The sequence below is a fragment of the Hippocampus guttulatus genome, chromosome 5 (assembly GCF_054856545.1).
Source record: "Hippocampus guttulatus isolate MCC_2025c chromosome 5, RoL_Hgut_1.0, whole genome shotgun sequence".
Classification (NCBI taxonomy): Eukaryota; Metazoa; Chordata; class Actinopteri; order Syngnathiformes; family Syngnathidae; genus Hippocampus; species Hippocampus guttulatus.
In genome coordinates, this window is record NC_141265.1 from 21,298,111 (window position 1) to 21,317,558 (window position 19,448).

Genomic DNA, 19,448 nt, shown 5'->3' on the forward strand with positions numbered 1-19,448 from the left:
ATAGTTGAGTAAACCATTATTCTTGACTTATTGATCAAGTTTCACAGTCATAACGGCCCTCCAAGGGAAATGGTAACTACAATGTGGCCCGCAACAAAATTGAGTTTGACACCCCTGGGATAGTCATTGAGAACACATTCATTCATTCATTCATTTTCCGAACCGCCTAATCCTCACTAGGGTCGCGGGGGGTGCTGGAGCCTATCCCAGCCGTCTTCGGGCAGTAGGCGGGGGGCACCCTGAACCGGTTGCCAGCCAATCGCAGGGCACACAGAGACGAACAACCATGCGCACTCACACTCACACCTTGGGACAATTTAGCGTGTTCAATCAGCCTGCCATGCATGTTTTTGGAACGTGGGAGGAAACCGGAGTACCCGGAGAAAACCCACGCAGGCCCGGGGAGAACATGCAAACTCCACACAGGGAGGCCGGAGCTGGAATTGAACCCGGTACCTCTGCACTGTGAAGTCGACGTGCTAACCACTGGACTACCGGGCCGCCCATTGAGAACACAGTGACTATCATTATGTAACTCATACTATCGTTTAACATCCATTCATCCATCCATTTTCCGATCCGCTTTATCCTTACAAGGGTCACGGGGGGTGCTGGAGCCTATTCCAGCTGTCGTACCTAGACTCCCTGGAGAGAAACCACACAAAACCAGGGAAAACACACACCCCACACTGACAGGACCACTAAATGATTTGGTTTGAAAAGAGACCTGGAACATCCTGAGTAAACCTCTCGTTATTATGTCGCATATTATTTCCTCAGTGAGTCACTTTTTTATCTCTGTCATTATCACATACAACCCTTCAAGTGACCTGTTTTTTTGTTGTTGTTTTTTTGTGTTGCAGATAATTACTGTTTTCACAATCCCAGGAATGGACTGTGACTGGCTAGTTGGTGAAAAGGGGGACCAAAAAGGAAAAGTACCTATAACATACCTGGAGCTTCTCAGCTGAAGAACACACTGACACCAAATTTTATGAATGGAAAATTTCATTTTCCAGTCCTCATACTCTCCTTTCACTAGCATGACACGACAGACAGCAGCTGTTTGATCTAATTTACAAGCTTCACATAGCTTCCAATGTGTTACAAGTAATGACACCTGTTTGACAAGAATGCGTCCAGTCAGTGACGCAAGTTAATCTACAAATTGAATAACTTTCAAAACACAAGTTTGTGTTGACTTAGTGCAAATTCCATTTCAACTTACATATTCCGTTGTGTACATTTGGAATTATTTACTCCATAATGATAATGATGTCTCAAAGTGGCTTGAAAGGGACTATCGTTTTCACAAACAAACTCACGTTATGTATTTCTTGCTCAGGAATAATAAATTGGCATTAATTTCTGTTAGGGATCTGTTTCGGAGCCATCTGTAAGTAAGTGCCTCTGGAATGCCTTTTTTTCATTGGCTGAATTGATATCTAACCCTCCTCCCCGTCCCCCATGCCTTGGTGTGATGTCAGTGAAGTAACTGGAAACATTGAGGACATTCTAAAACGCTGATGTCACTTAGGTTCAAAAACTGCGATCAATCATCACCAATATTTCTGTAGACATCTTCACTTATGCCCACTTCAACCTCTGAATAAAATCACAACGAACTGGCTGTGGAGGCAAAGTCAAAACTGCTTAATTAAAAGACAAAAACAAACAACCCAATGTCGCTAAATGCTCAAAAAACATGGTCACCACCAAAATTTAGGTGCACATCTCTACCCATGCCCACTTCAATCTGAAAATATTCAAACAATTTCCCCAATATCTGGGGTTTTATGGACATTCAGCCTTTTCCTCATAAGAAAGAGGACTACATTTGCATCCATAAAATCCCCAAATATTGGGACAATCGTTATATTTTAAGAGGTTGAAAATGGGCATGATTAAGAGCTTGATTAGAGCTGTGCACATAAGTGTTCGTGATGATTGGGCATAGTTTTTCGGACACAAAGTGATTTTTTCTGTTTCGAGAGCACCTATCTAATGTCCATAAACTCCTACATATTGTGATGAGTGGGCATGAGTGGTGATGATCCATCGCAGTTGTACACATGTTTAAGTCCAGAACTATAAAATAAGTGCCGATGTTGGGCCCCATCCGAGTCCCTTCAAGTTCATGGGCCTCACACGGGTCATCATTACAATATACAATACAATAAATCACAATATATACAATACATCTTTATTTATATAGCGCTTTCACAACAGCTGCAGCTGTAACAAATGGCTTTACAAAACAGCATAAAGTAAAATAATAAACAACATATAACATAAAAACATGGACAGTCGTGCAATCCTAACCACTTTTCCCTCAGACGCTTTGTTTTTCGAAGTAGTTCTAGATGAAAGAGGAGAGAATCAAAGTGTCGTTTCACCAGTGGATCAGAGACGTCATGTTCAAAATGTGCACAAGTCGGCTCCAAGCTAAGTTTGAAAGTAAACAAGAAGCAGTAGCGTCCATTGACAGTAAAAAGAGATTGGTTCACTTGTCCTGCCCCATGTAAATCCGCTTCAACTTCAACCGGCGACTCTCAGTCGGTGGCATCCGCGCTCCTTGCTGACGCTCCTCTCGCTTCATCCTCGGATCCACAAGCCATCCATCCAGCCGCACCAACATTCACACAAATATCAAATGATTACAAATACACACATAAAACACTCTATCTTACCTTTTGATCCCGAGTGACAAAGACAGCAGCTAACCACTAAGTGGCACTGAGCTAACAGCTAGCGTGAGAAGCTAACAGCATTTTTACGCTTTACTTATTGCTCCTCGTTCTCAAACAACAGAAACAGAATGCACAATAACATTCACAGAAGATCCAAATGAAAGTTTATTATTTTCCCCAAACGAGGCTGGTCTTTACCAAATGACAGTCTTACCAAGACTGTGACAATGAAACCACAACAGAAATTAGACACTTGCCTAAATAAGCCAGCTGGCAGCGCTAAACCTTCCTTAGCAGAACCAATGTTTCGCCTTAGTGATCCACATGGCTAGAAGCGATAATCTCGGAATATCACTGAAACACTCCTTAACACAGAACAAAAGTCAAATTTCTGCTTCAAATATGAGTCCACCTACTGTAACTATCTTTTGTAACTTCCAGGCACCTACTGTGCCACCTTTTTTGTTTCATTACCACTAAAAGCCAAATGAAAAGCAGCGTTTGAGCAGTCTGAAATCAACTGACTTCTCATGCGATATTCTGACAATGTATGAGGACCAAACATTATTTGAATTTTGGTGCGTATTTTTCAACAAAATGTGGCTCTACCACCTCCAATGATGAAGTACCGCACACTTTTCGCTGAAAATGTATGTTTATCTGCTAATGTATTGCTGTTGCCTTTATTTATTTATTTTTATTTTGTGTTTTGAGGGCACATGATGTTTAAGTTTAAAAAAAAAAAGCTAAAACGTCTGCACTGAACCGAGATGAAGACGAATGAAATTGTGTCAGTTCTTCTGCAAGTCTAATGCATAAAGTTATAGAATATAATCTTTCTGAGCGAGTTTACAGACAATGATTAATAAGCTTATACTGTAGTATAGAATTTGAACAAGAGCGTATGTGCGGTCAGATTTACTATCAAAGAGGACAACACTCGGAACAATTGTTGATAGTTTTCATGACTTTGCCTTTTGACTACCACTTAAGATTTGTAATATTTCATTTTGATTTGCTTTAACCCTTTGGGGGACAGCGGTTCAGACAGTGGACACCTTATCATGTAATCAGGTTACCGGTTATTATTGGTGCATGAAAGGGTTAAGAAGAAAAAATATATATATATCAAATTAAATTTCAGGAATTGCAGCAGTTTTATGTAGATTAATAACATTTCAAGGGACTCAAAGAGCATTTGGACAAGGTGATTCAATTAGAAATATAACCAGGTTTGTAATTTTTTTTAAAACTCAAAATAATCATCGGCATTCAGCAAAGTAGCCTGAATTCATTATTGGGTTGAGATCAGGTTTTATTTCTGCTTATGTTTTGATGCATTGTTTGTCCGCACAATAAAGTGCTTTCCTATCAGTAGTCAGATCAACATTTTTGAGCTCGAATTGTACCTGCGCATGACAACACCTCCATCACCAATTCCACACATGAAAGACATGGGATGCTATGAAAGTTGGAACAGTCGAGCATTTTTTTTTAGATGTTATCCAGAAACCCTTTGCATTGACTGTATATCAATAAAAGTGTCTCTTGATTGTAGAGTTGGATGATGATAAGATATCTTTTCCAGAATACTCTTGTTTTTTGATGATTTAAGGATTTGTGATCAAGCAACTCGACTTTTTCAACTCTGTGTAAAAGGAACCTAAATGGTGAAGGCCAAATTTTTGTGAAACCTTGTTTGTCAAAGCCTGTTTCAACATAAAACCATTGCTGTGGTGTATTAATGGCAACATTGTAAAAGAAAAAAAATACATTGTGTGCTTTTATTTCCAATGCTACCAGAGTGTTTTTCGGAATAGTCTGTCAATAATCAAATGATTGCTCTAAAGCAGGGATGCCCATTACGTCGATCGCGATCGACAGGTAGATCGCGGACTGGTGCCAAGTCGTTCGCGAGGGGTGTTGAGAAGGGGAAAAAAACAACCATTTGTGTGTCTTTGTGCATGTTAGTAATATATTTTTTGTGTTAATGTACACTGCACCCTGATCATCCTATCAGTCTCATTTTCACCCCAAAAAAATTTTAAAAAATAAAATAAAATAAAATAAAGCAGGTAAATCTTTGACCTACGGTGGGCGTGTGACCTGCGTCACCGGAAGTTGTTAGCGCTCAGCAGTCTGCAATTGCAGCTTGTGATCAGAGCTGTTGCGCTCTATCTTTTATCGTTATTATTCTCATTCAGAGTTTGTTTTGTGTACAAAAACAAACGAGGGCACGGGCAAAGAATAGGAATCTAGAGGGGCGAGGGAAGCACTTTAAAACGGTATGTGGGAGCTACGATAGTTAACAGGCTGCAAAAGTGTGTCGCATGCCTCCGTGTCAGGCTGTTGCTCATCATGGCGTGCGCGTGTATGTGTGTGCGCATGCGCGGTGACGGGTCGATCGCGGGAGGTTGGTTGATCAAAAAGTTGATCTTCGGTCCAAAATGTTTGGGCACCCCTGCTTTAAAGTAATGATTCTTTACAATATTACTGTCAGTGTAGAGTCACACTTTATTCAAGATTGTTGCCAAGTTTTTATTTTGATTTTTTTTAATCGGGCATAAATTTCGTTTCACAGTAATTTTGACAGTTTAAAAGGAAAAAGGGTTGCGGGCATGCTGGAGCCTAACCCAGTTGTCATCGGGCAGTAGGTGGGGTAGCCGCTGAACTGGTTGCCAGCCAATCACATTGCACACATCGATGAACAACCATCCGCGCTCATCATCACGCCTAGGAACAATTTAGAGCGTTCAGTCAGCCTGCCACACATGTTTTTGGAATGTGGGAGGAAACCGGAGTATCCGGGGAAAACCCACACAGGCACAGGGAAAACACAGGAAGGCCAGAGCCAGAATCGATCACTTCACCTTGCCACTGTGAGGCGGACGTGCTAACCAGTCGACCACCGGGCAACTATAATTATATCAATGTTTTAGATTTTGAATCCAAATATTGGACTTGATATTAGACTATAAACCATAAAATAAATTATCAGCAACATGTTACAATTGCGTGGCTTCATGGGAAAAGAGAGTGGGTTCTAGACTGACGTGCCTGCAGTCCAGATCTGTCTTCCACTGGAACGTTGTGCCGCATTATGAAGTGTAAAATACGGGAAGACCCCGGACTGTTTAAAAGCTGAAGCTGTGCATGAAGCAAGATGGGAAAGAATTCCACATACAACAAACACTTCAATAGTTAGTGTCCTCAGTTCCCAAAAGTTTATTGAATGTTGTTAAAAGAAACGGTGATGCAACACAGTAGTAGACATCCCCCTGACCCAGCTTTTTTTGGAATGTGTTACAGCCATAAAAGTTAATGATTATTTGCTAAAAACAATAGTTTATCAGTTTGAACAATAATTATCTTGTCTTTGAAGCGCATTCAATATATTATACTGTATGTTGAATGTGATTTGCAAATTAACATTTAACATGAGATAAACAATATGTACAGCCAAACACATAACATAAAACATCAACAGTAATACAACCCGAACAACTACTCCTTCGTGTGCCTCGTTGTTTGAAGCGGCTATAGATGAAAGAGGAGAGAATCAAAGTCTCCTTTCACCACTGGTTCAGAGGTGTCATTATCGCATAGCGGTATAAACCATACAAACATCAACGGTATGTTGATGTTTCTAAGAGGAGGTTTCAGAATCGGAGTCATCTTTATTGGCCAAGTATGTGGAACACACAAGGAATTTGTCTCCGGTAGTACAGGCTACCCGAGTATCATCAGTAACAAGCAACTGCGATAAACAAGGACATGACAAATAAGTCAAATGGAAAGTGAAGTGTATATTCCGCTCATATTTAGTCATGATGTATAACTTTCACATGCTCGCGGCGAGACTCTGCATCCTTGAAGCAATCATCACTTAAAATTGGAACACTCCCTACTGGAAACCTTGTAGAGAGGAATGCACCAGTTGATACAAGCTAAGAAACGGAAAGAGATTTTGGTCTTTTTATAAACACATTGGCTAAACCCCGGTGGGACGAAAAAAGACGTCGTGGACGAGACTGCTATTGTGGAGAAAAATATATATATTTGGACAGAAAATGGAAAAGAAGAGAAACATACAGATGGATGGAGAGCGTGTCCGTCCGACCTCGAGCGTCGTCTCAACTCACTAGCTGAGCTGTTATCGTGGCTAGGCTAGCTTAGCTGTTGTCGTAGATCAAAGCTCTTTGATATGTAACGTCCGTTGCGTCAGCACTGATTGGTTGAAGCCAAAAGACGTTCGTGCGTACACGTCCGCGCTGATGCACGCACAGCGGAGAGCAGCGGACTATCGACTGCTGAGTCGCGCTTCACTCGAGTGGCGTCGCTACAAACGGTTTAAGAGAAACAAAAGTTCTGATGTCACACCTTGTGTTTCGGTACTGCCCTTCTGATAACATAAATATGATGTGAATCCCTTCCTTCTTTGCACTTGTGACCACCGCAGCCATTGTCTGTAAACCACCATTGTCTAAAAGCTTCGAAGAAACTGTTCATCGACTCCAGCCTGTATTTGGATAACCAACATCCTCCTCGTCCGAAATTCAACGAACACGCAGGGGAAAGAAGGCCACTATCCCCCAACAAAAGGCATTCCGTAATGTAAGGGTACCGTTGTGCAGTAGTACCACCAAATGGCAGTTGTGAGCCAATGTGCAAAAATATCAAGCAGAGCTAAAGTGATCAGTAACAGTTGTACAGTTGGTGCAGATAATTGTCGTACCATTTTAAAGTGACCAGTAGCAGTATTTGTAGTACAACAAGTGTGCAATTGTGCAGATGTCCTTGAGCGCTTTAAAGTGTCTGGTGTGGTGAAGTATAGATCAGTGACAGTGGTTCAAGTAAGTACAGAGCTGGAGCTACAATGATTATTGTGGTAATGCTGTTCCACAGGGGTGTGCAAAATTGCAAAGAGCCACAAGACAGGTAGATTTGGGTTACTGTTCAGGGAGTTTAATGGCGAGAGGGAAGCTGTTTGAATGTCTGCTGGATTTGGTGCACATGGATCGGTAGTGCTTGCTTGAGGGGAGTAGTTGGAAAAGGCGGTGGGCAGGGTGCGGGGGGGCCAGTAGGATTTTCCGTGCCCTTGTCTTGGTTCTTGCGGTTTGCAAGTCCTCAAGAGTGGGTAGCGCGGTGCCAATGATTGTTTCCGCAGTCCTCACTGTCGGCTGCAGGCGGATTTCGTCCTTTTTTGTGGCGGGCCCAAAGCAAACCGTGATGGAAGAACACAGGATTGATTCGATGACTGCTGTGTAGAACTGTCTGAGCACCTCCTGTGGCAGACCGTGCTGCCTCAGCAGCCTCAGGAAATACATCCTCTGCTGGGCCTTTTTCAGGATGGAGTTGGTGTTGACCTCCCACTTCATGTCCCGGGGGACTGTGATTCCCAGGAACTTGAAGGTCTCGACGGTTGACACAGAGCAGTTGGACAGTGTGAGGGGCAGCTGTGGTGAAGGATGTTTCCTGAAGTCCACGATCATCTCTACGTTCTTGAGCGTGTTCAGCTCCAGGTTGTGTTGGCTGCACCAGAGTGCCAGCTGCTCCACTTCTTGTCGGTACGCAGACTCGTCGCTGTCTTTGATGCCTGGTGTCGTCTGCGAACTTTATGAGTTTGACAGCTGGGTGTTGAAGCCATCAATTATCTATTTTGCATGTTTAGCTTAAGCTATTTATCGTAGGCAGACAGACCGTGACAATAGACCTTACTCTGAACCTTGCAATATGACCGCCAATTGAACTTTATGAGGTGACCTTGACTTGAACTGCCTTAGCAACGGAAAATAGCGTTAACACCTTTCGAAAACATAGACCAGACAACTCTGTAAATGTGTCTCCTGGCTAGATTGCAGTTTGCTGCCTACAGCTGTGTTTCACCCAAAATATTAAGATGACTTCTAAGACATGTTGTAACAGTTAGAGCATCTACTGCAGGGGTGGCCAACCAGTCAGAGACGAAGAGCCAATTTTTTTACTGAATTACTGCAAAGAGCCACATCATACCCTTCCTCGCGCACGCGCGTGGACACACGCACACACACACACACTTTTTTGGCCAAAGATCGACTTGAAGCGACCAACATCTCACGAATGACCCGATCGCGCACGTGCAAGCATACACACACACGCACACCCACACACGCTCGCACTCACGCGGGTGCCCACCAGTGCACTCACGCACATTTGCATGCACAACACGATGAGCAACAGTCGGAACGGGCCGAAAATGAATGAAAGCTCAAGATACAAACAAACAAATCTTTTTTTTTCCCCTCGCATTTCCTCCTCCCACCCCTTGCGGTCGACTTGTCAATTCTGATCGACGTATTGGGCACCCCTGCCTTAAAATCAGTTAATTCGCTGACTAGCTTAGCACTTAGCGCCGTTGTTTGCACATGAGCGGTGATGCAGGCATCTGATTGGTTGCTCTCTATGTCAATCAAGGAACGGGATTGATGATAGGCTGATGGAGTACATTCTGTGAAGTTGGCGCCTTGTTTGAATGGCATCGCTGCTGCCGAGGCGTTTTCGACGCTTGTCGCGTGAGAGCCCGGGAGCTGCATTGAACCAGCCAAAGAGCCGCATGCGGCTCGCGAGCCGCGGGTTGGCCACCCCTGATCTACTGTATCATCATGTTTTATGAAGACAAAATGTCGAGAACATCAGAACATAAAAATGATTAAAAGGAATGAAAAAGAAACCAAAAATATTAAAACAGTCATCCAGAAACAGAAAGGGTGATGCCCATAAGAGGAAAGATGATATCCATGAGGAGTTACGCCCCGCTTAGGATATGTAGGAACGCTGCTTTCGCGCATTTGTGCCTTGACCACAACGCTTGCTTGTATCACCCTGAACGTTCAGTAAAGCCTCTTGCAATAACTTCTCCATTTCCAACCTCTGATTTTGCACCTCATCTCAGCCCAAATCAAACGAACATGCGGAGGACCTGGGGGAAGCAGAGGACGGTGAAAGGATCCCGCCGTGTCCACAACAACCTCCGCCCTCCTCCCCCCTCCCCTTCAGTGTGTTGAGGTGCAATCGTTCGTGTAGAGCATAGGTGTCAAACTCAGGTCCTGGAGGGCCGCTGTCCTGCATGTTTTCCAAGTCTCCCTGTTGCAACGCACCTGATTTAAATGAACAGGTTCATTGTCAGGCTTCCGCAGAGCTTGCTGATGATCTTATCATTTGATTCAGGTGTGCTGCAACAGGGACTCAGGGAGACATGGAAAACATGCTGGACAGCGGCCCTCCAGGACCTGAGTTTGACATCTATGGTGTAGAGCAGGGGTGCCCATTACGTCGATCCTGATCTACCGGTAGATCTAAGACAGGTCCCAAGTAGATACGAAGAGTGTCGAGGAGAAAACAAACAAACAACCATTTGTGTGTCTTTGTATGTTAGTAACATATTTTTTTGTGTTCATGTACGCTGCACCCTAATCATCTTATCAGTCTCATTTTCACCCAAAAAATATTTAAAAAATAAAATAAAGCAGATAAATCTGAATTTACGGTGGCTTGTTATTACGTCACCGGAAGTTGTTAGCGCTCAGCAGTCTGCAATTGCAGCTTGTGATCAGAGCTGTTGCGCTCTATCTTTTATCGTCATTATTCTCATTCAGAGTTTGCTTCGTGTACAATTCACCGAGGGCACGGGCAAAGAATAGGAATCTAGGAAGGTCCAGGGAAGCACTTTAAAATGGTATGTGTGAGCTACGATAGTTAACAGGCTGCAAACGTGCGCGCGTGCCGGTAAGGGTAGATCCTGGGGGGTTAGTTGATCGAAAAGTAGATCTTCGATCCGAAAAGTTTGGGCACCCCTGGTGTAGAGGGAGAAGAGCAGTGGAGAGAGGGCTCATCCCTGCGGGGCCCCAGTGCTGGTGGTGCGTGTTGATGATGATGATGTAATTCCCAGCCTCACCTGTTGTGTCCGTCCCGTCAGGAAGCTGAGGATCCACTGGCAGATTGTAGGGGACACACCGAGCTGGTGAAATTTGGAGTTGAGGAATTCCGGGAAGATGTTGTTGAAGGCAGAGCTGAAGTCCACAAACGGGATCCTTGCGTAGGTCCCTGTGCTGTCGAGGTGTTCAAGGATGTAGTAGAGCCCTATGTTGACTGCATCCTCCACAGACCTGTTTGCCCAGTCGGCAAACTGAAGAGGGCCCAGCAGGGGTCCGGTGATATTCTTTAGGTGGTTCAGCACAAGGCATTCGAAGGACTTCATGACCACAGTTGTCAGAGCGACAGGCCTATAGTTTTTCAGTTCCGATGTTGCTGGTTTCTTGGGAACAGGGATGATGGTGGACTGTTTGAAGCAGAATGGGACTATGATATTATTACAGTCAAACCTCGGTTTTCGAATGTCTCGGTTCTCGGCCAATTCGGTTTTCGAACGAAAATTTCGAGTTTTTTATGCCTCGGATGACAAACACATTTCGGTTCTCGAACCAACTGAGCGCACTTGAATATGTCACTTCACTCCTCTCGGCTTTGCTTCCTCGTGTAGCGTCCATTGTGAGCAGACGAGTTTGTATTGTTCAATAAAGATTTTTTTAAAAAAGCAGACGTGTTTGGTGAGACGCTTCCGTTAGGGGGAGTGAAACCTCCCTCTTTTCGGAATGGTTTGCCCCAGCAGCACGGGGGAAGTGAGTGCGTTTATTGTACGGCCGGCAGTTTTCAATACAGCGGCACATAATGAACACTCTGTTGTCCGGGGTCTCATTATTATGCAATAATCATACAGAAACAGCTTCCTCGTGTAGCGTCCATTGTGAGCAGACGAGTTTGTATTGTTCAATAAAGATTTTTTTTTAAAAAGCAGACGTGTTTGGTGAGAACTACGTAATATCGGACTGTTATTTTTGCATCGTGTATCAGCCCCTAATCATGGCACCAAAGAAAGCAAGTGGAAGTGGTAAATGTAATGATGGTCAGCAGCCAAGGTTCACGTTTTATGTGACTTTTAATAGCAATGTGGCAGAGCAGTAAAACATGAGGTGTGCTCACTCTAACAGTTACTTCCTGGAACTCCCCCTTATAGGTGGGACCTGATGATGAACTGGAGTATGACGTACACAGTGCAAACTTTCATAAAGCACTACTCATATAATAATTGCCTATTATGTGACAGTAAACCTGGTGAAGAAAAGAGGAAAATAGTGCGCAAAACTATAGAATTTAAGAAAGATTTGATCACGAAATATGAGTCAGGTGTGCATGTGTCTGTGTTGGCTAAGGAGTTCAGGATGCCGAAATCCACCATCAGCAGCATCCTAAAAACGAAAGACCATTTGCCCGATGACAGCTGGGATAGGCACACGCCCCACAACAGAAAGAGAGAGAGAGAGAGCGATGTTCCTTCAAATGTTACAATGTTAATGTTAAAATTTGTGAAAATAAAACATTACAGTTTGTTTGTACAGTATTTTTTGCATATTACCTGCTCTCTTATTACATGTGTACAGTTTATGGTGTAAAATTGTCCAAAAAAAAAGTGGTTTAAAAAAAGTTGTCTTGACTTGGAACAGATTAAAAAATGTTACATTGATTCCAATGGGAAACATGGTTTTGGTTTTCGAACAATTCGGTTTTCGAACAGCCTTCTGGAACGGATTATGGATGAAAACCGAGGTTTGACTGTATTTCAAAACGTAGCTTGTAGCAGACGTGTGCACATTTTCAGCATGACGTCTCTGACCCACTGGTGAAAGGACACTTTGATCCTCTCCTCTTTCGTCTAGAACTGCTTCAGACAACAAAGTGTATGCAGAACAGTGGTGAAGATTGCACGACTGTCTGTGTCCCATATGTTGTGTTATTTTTGTTATTTTGACTTCAAAATGGTGCCGCGAGAGTGGCTGCCTTTCCAGCAGCTCCTATATTTTGTTCTTCTACTTCTTCCTTTCATAACTTTGCTGCTGTGAATTGGGAATTTCTCCATTGCGAGACTAATAAAGGTTTTCTTATCTTATCTTATCTTATTTATATACTCATTAAAAGTAAAGCCTTTTTATTTATTTATATATTAAGCGCCAGTGTTTCCCCATGGGGGGCCTCAGTCACTCAGCGTGGATCAGCTCCCCTTGGATGCTTTTTTTTCCCTCCTGTGGTTTCTTCTTGTGCTACCTCCGTCTGACTGCACCCTTTGCTTGTTGCAGGGTTCGAGTCCAGGCCCCGGCCTTCGCGTTTGCATGTTCATTTCTCCGAGTACTTCGGTTTCCTCCCACATTCCGAAAACATGCATCATCGGTTAATTGAACACTCAAAATTATGCCTAGGTGTGATTATAGGTGTGAATGGTTGGTTGTCTTTGTGTGCCCTTCAATTGGCTGGCAACCATTTCAGGCTGCAGCCCGCCATCTGCCTGAAGACAGCTGGGATAGGCTCCAGCACGTATGTGACCCATGGGAGGATAAATGGGTAAAAAAATGGATGGATGGATATTTTTGAAATCAGAGCCAAGTCAAAAATTGTTTGTTCTACTACTTTTCAATTTATTTTAAGGGGGGGGGGGGGGGGGTTGGTAACAAAAAATACAATTGCAATATACTACAATATATATATTTATGTAGCATAAAATGATGTGGCGGGCCAGATCTGGCCCCTGAGCCTTGTGTTTGACACCCGTGCATTCCATTCAATATTGTGCGACATTTGACTATTTTCACCACATTACTGAGACAGAAGTTCAGCCCCGAAGAACACCAGATGTTCTTCCGAAGAAATGAGGTTGGCGTTCGCCGATTTCACTCGCAGTGTGCTGTTAGCCTCCATCAAAAATATGCCGCTGGTATGAAGTGATTTACTCCATTGTTTTGTGCTGTGGCTTACTGTGTCGACGGATGACAGGAGAGTCACGTCGCTGGGATAAGAATCATGGTAAAGGACCACCGTGTTGGAGAGTTTCAGATCAAATTTCGATTCGGTGTTGCTCTCGTAAGTGAGCTGCAGGAAAACTCTGTACAAGCCTTTCGTGGGAATCACTAAGCTTCCATTGGAGTAGCGGAAGCCTCCATGAAGGTGGGCATTTCCATTCTTACTCTCCCACAGAAGGTATTCCTCAACTGTCTTCTTGTCGTGAGGAGCTAAAAGGATAACAGTTGAAAAGCAACATTTAGCCTCTCAAATGAACAAACATTCATACATGAGGTGTCTCAAAAACCTACAAAAGTATTGGAACAGAGGGCACAATTCCTCAAACAGTGAATCCTGAAATCCTGCTTGGTGGAGGATCTCGGAATTGGTTAGGCTGCTTTTTCTTTAAATTGGCAAATACTTCTGTCGACTTCTGAGCTAATTTTGTCAAGCTGTTAGGTTTTTGCTGGTAATCAGACGCCAAGAATACATCAGGAACAGGAAGACTCAGGAGGCAGGCATGGTTGTCTTTCTTGCAAGAGAGAGCGCGATGAACCATGTCATCTCAGAGCAGCTCTCCAGCTGGCTCTGCCATGTAGACCGTAGGTTCCGGCGCAACTCTGAAGAGAGCGCGTTTGTCTCCTTGCATTTATTGAAAGGATGTCCCTGATACACGATCTTCTAATGGGTGCGGGGGAGTGTTCACATGTTTGAGAACAGCAATGAGTCCTCCAAATGGGGCATACAATCAGAATACACAATGCGTTCCTGAGGTGGTCAGACGGATCATGCTGGGGGTCAGTAATCCGTGATTCCGTTATTGATGTCCCACAGGCGTCGTCCTTGAGTTGATGTTATAATAATATAATAATAATCGATTTTATTTATAAGCGCCTTTCAAGACACCCAAGGACACTTTACAATAACAAAAAACACAAAACAATACGGGTTGAGCAGCGGCAGCCAAAACGCGCCAGCGTTCACTCAACCCGAAAGTCAGAAAGAAACAAGGGAGGGAGAGGGGGAGAAAAAAAACCCCACGCTCGAACTACCCTCATTTGAGGATAATTTGAGTGAGGCAAAAAACTCCTGCACAAGCATATGACAGTTATCTTCACTAGCAGCTGGTAACTTTTATCAGAAGCCGTTAACTTCAACAAAAGGATGTTAACTTAAAAGCTGATAGTGGTCACACCTAGATTGTCAAACAATAGGAGTAAATATGTGAAAACTTATGAACATTTATTCCAAAAGAAGCCCAGGTCATTTACTTATTTGCACGTACGCTTGGGATCATGAAGACACTTATTTTTTCTCCTGCCCCCTGGACGTTGTTGCTCATGTCACAAACGTTTACTTTGTTGTACTGACTCCGCTCTGTTTGAAATGGCTCCGCGTCAAATTTTCTTCCAGCGTCGCAGTCGCTTTTTTTTTTTTTTTTTTTTAACCATAGACAACTTTTCATGTTGGTGATCTATTTATAGGAACTCTTAGAGTTCTAAGCAGTAAATCATGTGATTTCTTCCACATGCTTCGATTCCACTATGCTCCAGGTGGCTTGCTGAGTCACGCAGGGTCAAAAGCACATTCAATGTTGGCCCGTAGCCACGGATGCCAATACTCCCAGCCAGTAAAGTCTTGTTTATAATTTAAAAACTGCATCTTAAAACAGTTTGCCTTTTTAGGAGGGAACGTAAGAAAGAAAGAAAAACAGTGTTTTGGGTTTTTTTTCCATTCACGCCAACCTGGCAACCCAGTCAGCATCACTTGGTGTAAAGTGGCTCAACACCAAGAGGTATGGGAGCAATTCAGAGGATCAGAAATTTGAATTCATTAATCATCTTGGAATCACATTGGAAAAAATAGGATGGTAAACCAAATAGTTTGGAATGCAGACGGAACAATGACATTTAATTATAACTATTTTTTTTGGAATGTGGGAGGAAACCGGAGTGCAAGAGGAAAATTAACATTTAATTATAGTCATGCAAAACTCCCCACCACACCTTTCCTGAGAAATAACGTATGTAGTTTTTAAATCTGATGATCACAAGTTCGCTCCAATGTTCAGCATATTTCAGTACTTATTACCACATAAACATAAAAAATACATGCATTCCTCTAAATAATTTATGTGTCGACATTCATTTCATAAATTGTTTTCCATTTTATTTTTAGAGATAATGTGCAGTATGATTAGTGAAAAAACATCACTTCGACATACTGTATATGTGACTGAGCAAGATTTCCCATTTTGCGCCCCCAATAGAACACACTAAATAGCAACACTGAGAATCACAGTCTTTCAAGATTTTCCGAACCGTGGAAAATGTCCCAGAAAGCTCCGCTGCCCTGGAAGCACACATTAATGTTGCCACAACGCAGTTCTGTCACCTTCGTTTGGGACGCAGGCAGTCGAGGCAAGCTCGGTGCTACTTAACGCCACAATCAGCTGGCTAGTCACAAACTCGGCTGACTACTAATATGGCAAAACCCATTGTGGATTCTCTTCTGAGTGAGTAATCATCCACTCCATGGAGGCGAACAAGCTATACATCTGACAAGCAGCGTTCTCATGAAGGCATTGATGAACAAAGATGAGGAAGCCAGGTTAATTGGCCCGAATATAAGACGGTCTTTTTTGCATTGAAATAAGACTGAAAAAGTGGGGGTCGTCTTATATTCGGGGTCTAGACATTATACCCATTCACGACGCTAGATGGCGCCCAATATCAATGAAGCGAATGCTGAACTTGACTCCCCAGGCCAAAGTGAACCCCTGCCACGAAGAATAAAAATAAAAATAGCGGTACGTAGCATGAAGAAGAAAAATAAAAAATAGCGGTAAGAAGGAATAGAGATGAAAATAATTGAAGAGATAACAGAAAATGGAGAAACGTAGTGACAATCTGGAGAAAAGTGGGTCGAAGATCGGCCAGGTTAACCGGCAGCTGAGGAGAAGTTATGATGTAATTTACATTTCAAAAACCAGAAGCCATTCATTTACGAATGTGATTGCACTTTAGATTTAAATGAGGCAAAATAACATGCTTTTTCTCTCAAATATATTGTTATAATCATTTGTTACAGATGTACTGTAATTATTTTCTGTATAAAAATTAATTTTGTGTTCAAAAAGTCTTTTTTCAAACTTGAGTCTTGAAAAAGAGGGGGTCGTCTGATAATCAGGGCCGTCTTATACGGTATTCGGGCCAATACAGTACTAAACTATGTTAAGACTGACACAGCTAGTCCGTATAACACCGGAATTAAATGCTTGGGGTAATTCCACCAGCCTAACTCGGAATAGGGAGTTTCAGGCACAGCACTTGTTTGAGACTCAGAATCCCATATTTCCAAGTGATCTGCCCAAAACCTTTATCCAGCAGATTTCTGACATTTGCAGACTCATTGGAACGGCATCTGTTTCCAGGGAATCCTGGGAGAGAGCCTCAGGTACCCCAATGCCTCAAGAGTACTTGCAGCAAGTGTAACAGTTGGTTTATTCCTCCTCAATCTTTTTAAGGCACAACCTTTTCCAATTTATAGTTGTGCACAAGACTCACTACACTAATGTAAAATTCTCTGAGGTTTTCCCCAATTCGTCTGACGCTTGTAATAAGTGTAAGTTTCTCCAACAGACCTTTCCCATATGGTTTGGTCCTGGCCCGGGCTTGCCACATTATGGTTAGAGATTTTCAGTACACTTCGCACTTATCTCCTCTGTGCCTTTTGTTTGCTTTGTTTTGTTTTGCATCCCTGTAGCGGAAATTAACTTCATAAGTGGTATCTTATAATTAACTGTTCAATTGTTGGCAAGTGTTGCTATGCAGGTTCGTTGCAGTGCAAGGTTGTGCGTCAGACTTTAACCCCTCCCAAGAATTTAAAAAAAAAATGGTAAGAGGAGCCGCAACCCACTGCTTGGGGAGGGACGCTCCTCACAGATCTGTAAATGGTGTTTCATCATTAATTGGAGCTGAAATAAATCTCATCGTTGCACAAAGACTTTTGTTGTCTTGGTTTCCCTGGACAAGACACCCCCTTGCGGCCAGTGGCGTCAAAACCTTTGCAAACAGTTCTTTCCTTTTCCACCTTGTTGGCCAAATGACTCATACTCCTTAAGTGGAAACTAACTTGTCAGGTAAAGGTGGTTTTGGTGGATTTCACTAATATTTGTCAACTGTGGGTTTGTGAAGCTATGTTTTTAAGACGATACAAATCCATCCATCCATCCATTTTATGAACCGCTTTATCCTCACAAGGGTCGCAGGGCATGCTGGAGCCTATCCCAGCCGTCTTCGGGCAGTAGGCGGGGGACACCCTCAACCGGTTGCCAACCAATTGCAGGACTATACAAATAAACTCGACAACTTGTTGAATAAGAAATATTAAATGTAGCCTATTTGAGGAAGACAGAATTATCGTTATTGTAACTAAGTGGGAACATTTTATATTAAATGCCATCGTCGTGTGGTGCACACGCCTGACTTGTGTGCGGGCAGCGTGGGATCGGTTCCCACTCAGTGACGGTGTGATTGTTGGTGTGGATGGTTATTCATCTCTATATGCAACCTACAACTGACTGCTGACCAGATCAGGATGTAGTTGTCCACCTTCTGCCCCCCCCCCCCCCCAACGCCTAGTGACCCTTTTTCAGGATAAGCGGTCTTGAAAATGGATGGATGGATTAAATATTATTAACAGGAACAACATTACCTGTGAGCATAGCAACTTTGACTTTATTCTTGTGTGGACAGATTCTGAGGGCTGCAACAGAAATCCACACAATGGTAATTTACACCAGAGTTGTGCATTTTACGAGTATAAGAAAAGACATAGCATTACCTGATGAAAGACTGCCTCCATGCACCACAGACTGTGAAAGAAACCAACGTAAGCATCGTTAATGTGCACAGGACAGCTTATAGGAAATGTCACAGAGAATTAACTGTTTTGGACTGTACAGCAGCAGTCAAGAGGAAGAAGAAAAAGTGAAAAAAAGGGGCAAAAAAAATTATATATATATCCATCCAATTTCCGAACCGCTCGATCCTCACTAGGGTCGCGGGAGGTGCTGGAGCCTATCCCAGCCGTCTTCGGCAGTAGGCGGGAGACACCCTGAATCAGTTGCCAGCCAATCGCAGGGCACACAGAGACGAACAACCATCCACGCCCTCACTCACACCTAGGGACAATTTAGAGCGTCCAATCAGCCTGCCATGCATGTTTTTGGAATGTGGGAGGAAACCGGAGCACCCGGAGAAAACCAACGCAGGCCCGGGGAGAACATGCAAACTCCACACAGGGAAGCCGGAGCTGGAATCGAACCCGGTACCTCTGCACTGTGAAGCCGACGTGCTAACCACTTGTCTACCGGGCCGCCCATTTATTTATATATATATATATATATATATATATTGCCCCTTTTTAAATTTTTTAATTATTTTATATATATCTCCATTCTATTTGCCATTACTGTATGTTTTTATGAGTTACAATATAATTTACAGGTATATTTTGTTGCATTTAGGGGGGCGTGGCAGGAATGGATTAAACTTGTATCTCAATGCACAGGTTTATGAAGATTAAATAGTAGCAGGATCTTTTATTTCTTAATTTCAGAGTAGTTCAGAGGACTTAACCTTGTGTGTTTATTGGAGCCATATGCTAGCTGCGAGCTTTATGAAGCGGAGCTTCTTACCTTTGAGTCAGGTGATTGGGAATATCCTCCTCTAAGCACAACCAACACTAATACAAGCAGCGCAGTGCTCATCATTAATAACGACAGATGCACGGCGCAACTGGTAGGCACTTGTCCGAGTCGAGAGGTTCTCCTCGCGTTTCGTTGAGATAATTGCTCCATGAAGACTTTCCTTCTGTATCTGATCTACA

General features: G+C 43.1%; 2 protein-coding genes across 5 annotated transcripts in view; one reads left to right on the forward strand and one right to left on the reverse strand.

Moving 5' to 3' along the window:
- sh3glb2a (SH3-domain GRB2-like endophilin B2a) overlaps positions 1-4,477 on the forward strand; it is a 31,842-nt gene extending 27,365 nt beyond the window's left edge. For all 4 annotated transcript variants that reach the window (XM_086110770.1, XM_086110771.1, XM_086110772.1 and 1 more), the window contains one exon: positions 864-4,477. In XM_086110770.1, the coding sequence (XP_085966896.1) occupies positions 864-971 (108 nt within the window). In that variant the 3' untranslated portion in view covers positions 972-4,477. The remainder of the gene's footprint in view (positions 1-863) is intronic.
- An 8,746-nt stretch (positions 4,478-13,223) lies between these two features.
- On the reverse strand, positions 13,224-19,448 carry LOC147205514 (lymphotoxin-alpha-like). The gene is made up of 4 exons (XM_086110784.1): positions 19,258-19,448; positions 18,402-18,432; positions 18,273-18,323; positions 13,224-13,786 (listed from the first exon to the last, which is right to left on the reverse strand). The coding sequence occupies exons 1-4, from the start codon at positions 19,417-19,419 to the stop codon at positions 13,374-13,376; spliced, it is 657 nt and encodes a 218-aa protein (XP_085966910.1). The 5' UTR covers positions 19,420-19,448; the 3' UTR covers positions 13,224-13,373.

Bases quoted from the DNA above. Each gene is read 5' to 3' on its own strand.
- LOC147205514 (XM_086110784.1), bottom strand. From the start codon at position 19,419: ATGGAGCAATTATCTCAACGAAACGCGAGGAGAACCTCTCGACTCGGA. The intron at 18,324-18,401 runs GTAATGCTATGT...TTTCTGTTGCAG, and splicing joins TGGAGGCAGTCTTTCATCAG to CCCTCAGAATCTGTCCACAC. The intron at 13,787-18,272 runs GTAATGTTGTTC...TTATCCTTTTAG, and splicing joins CAAAGTTGCTATGCTCACAG to CTCCTCACGACAAGAAGACA.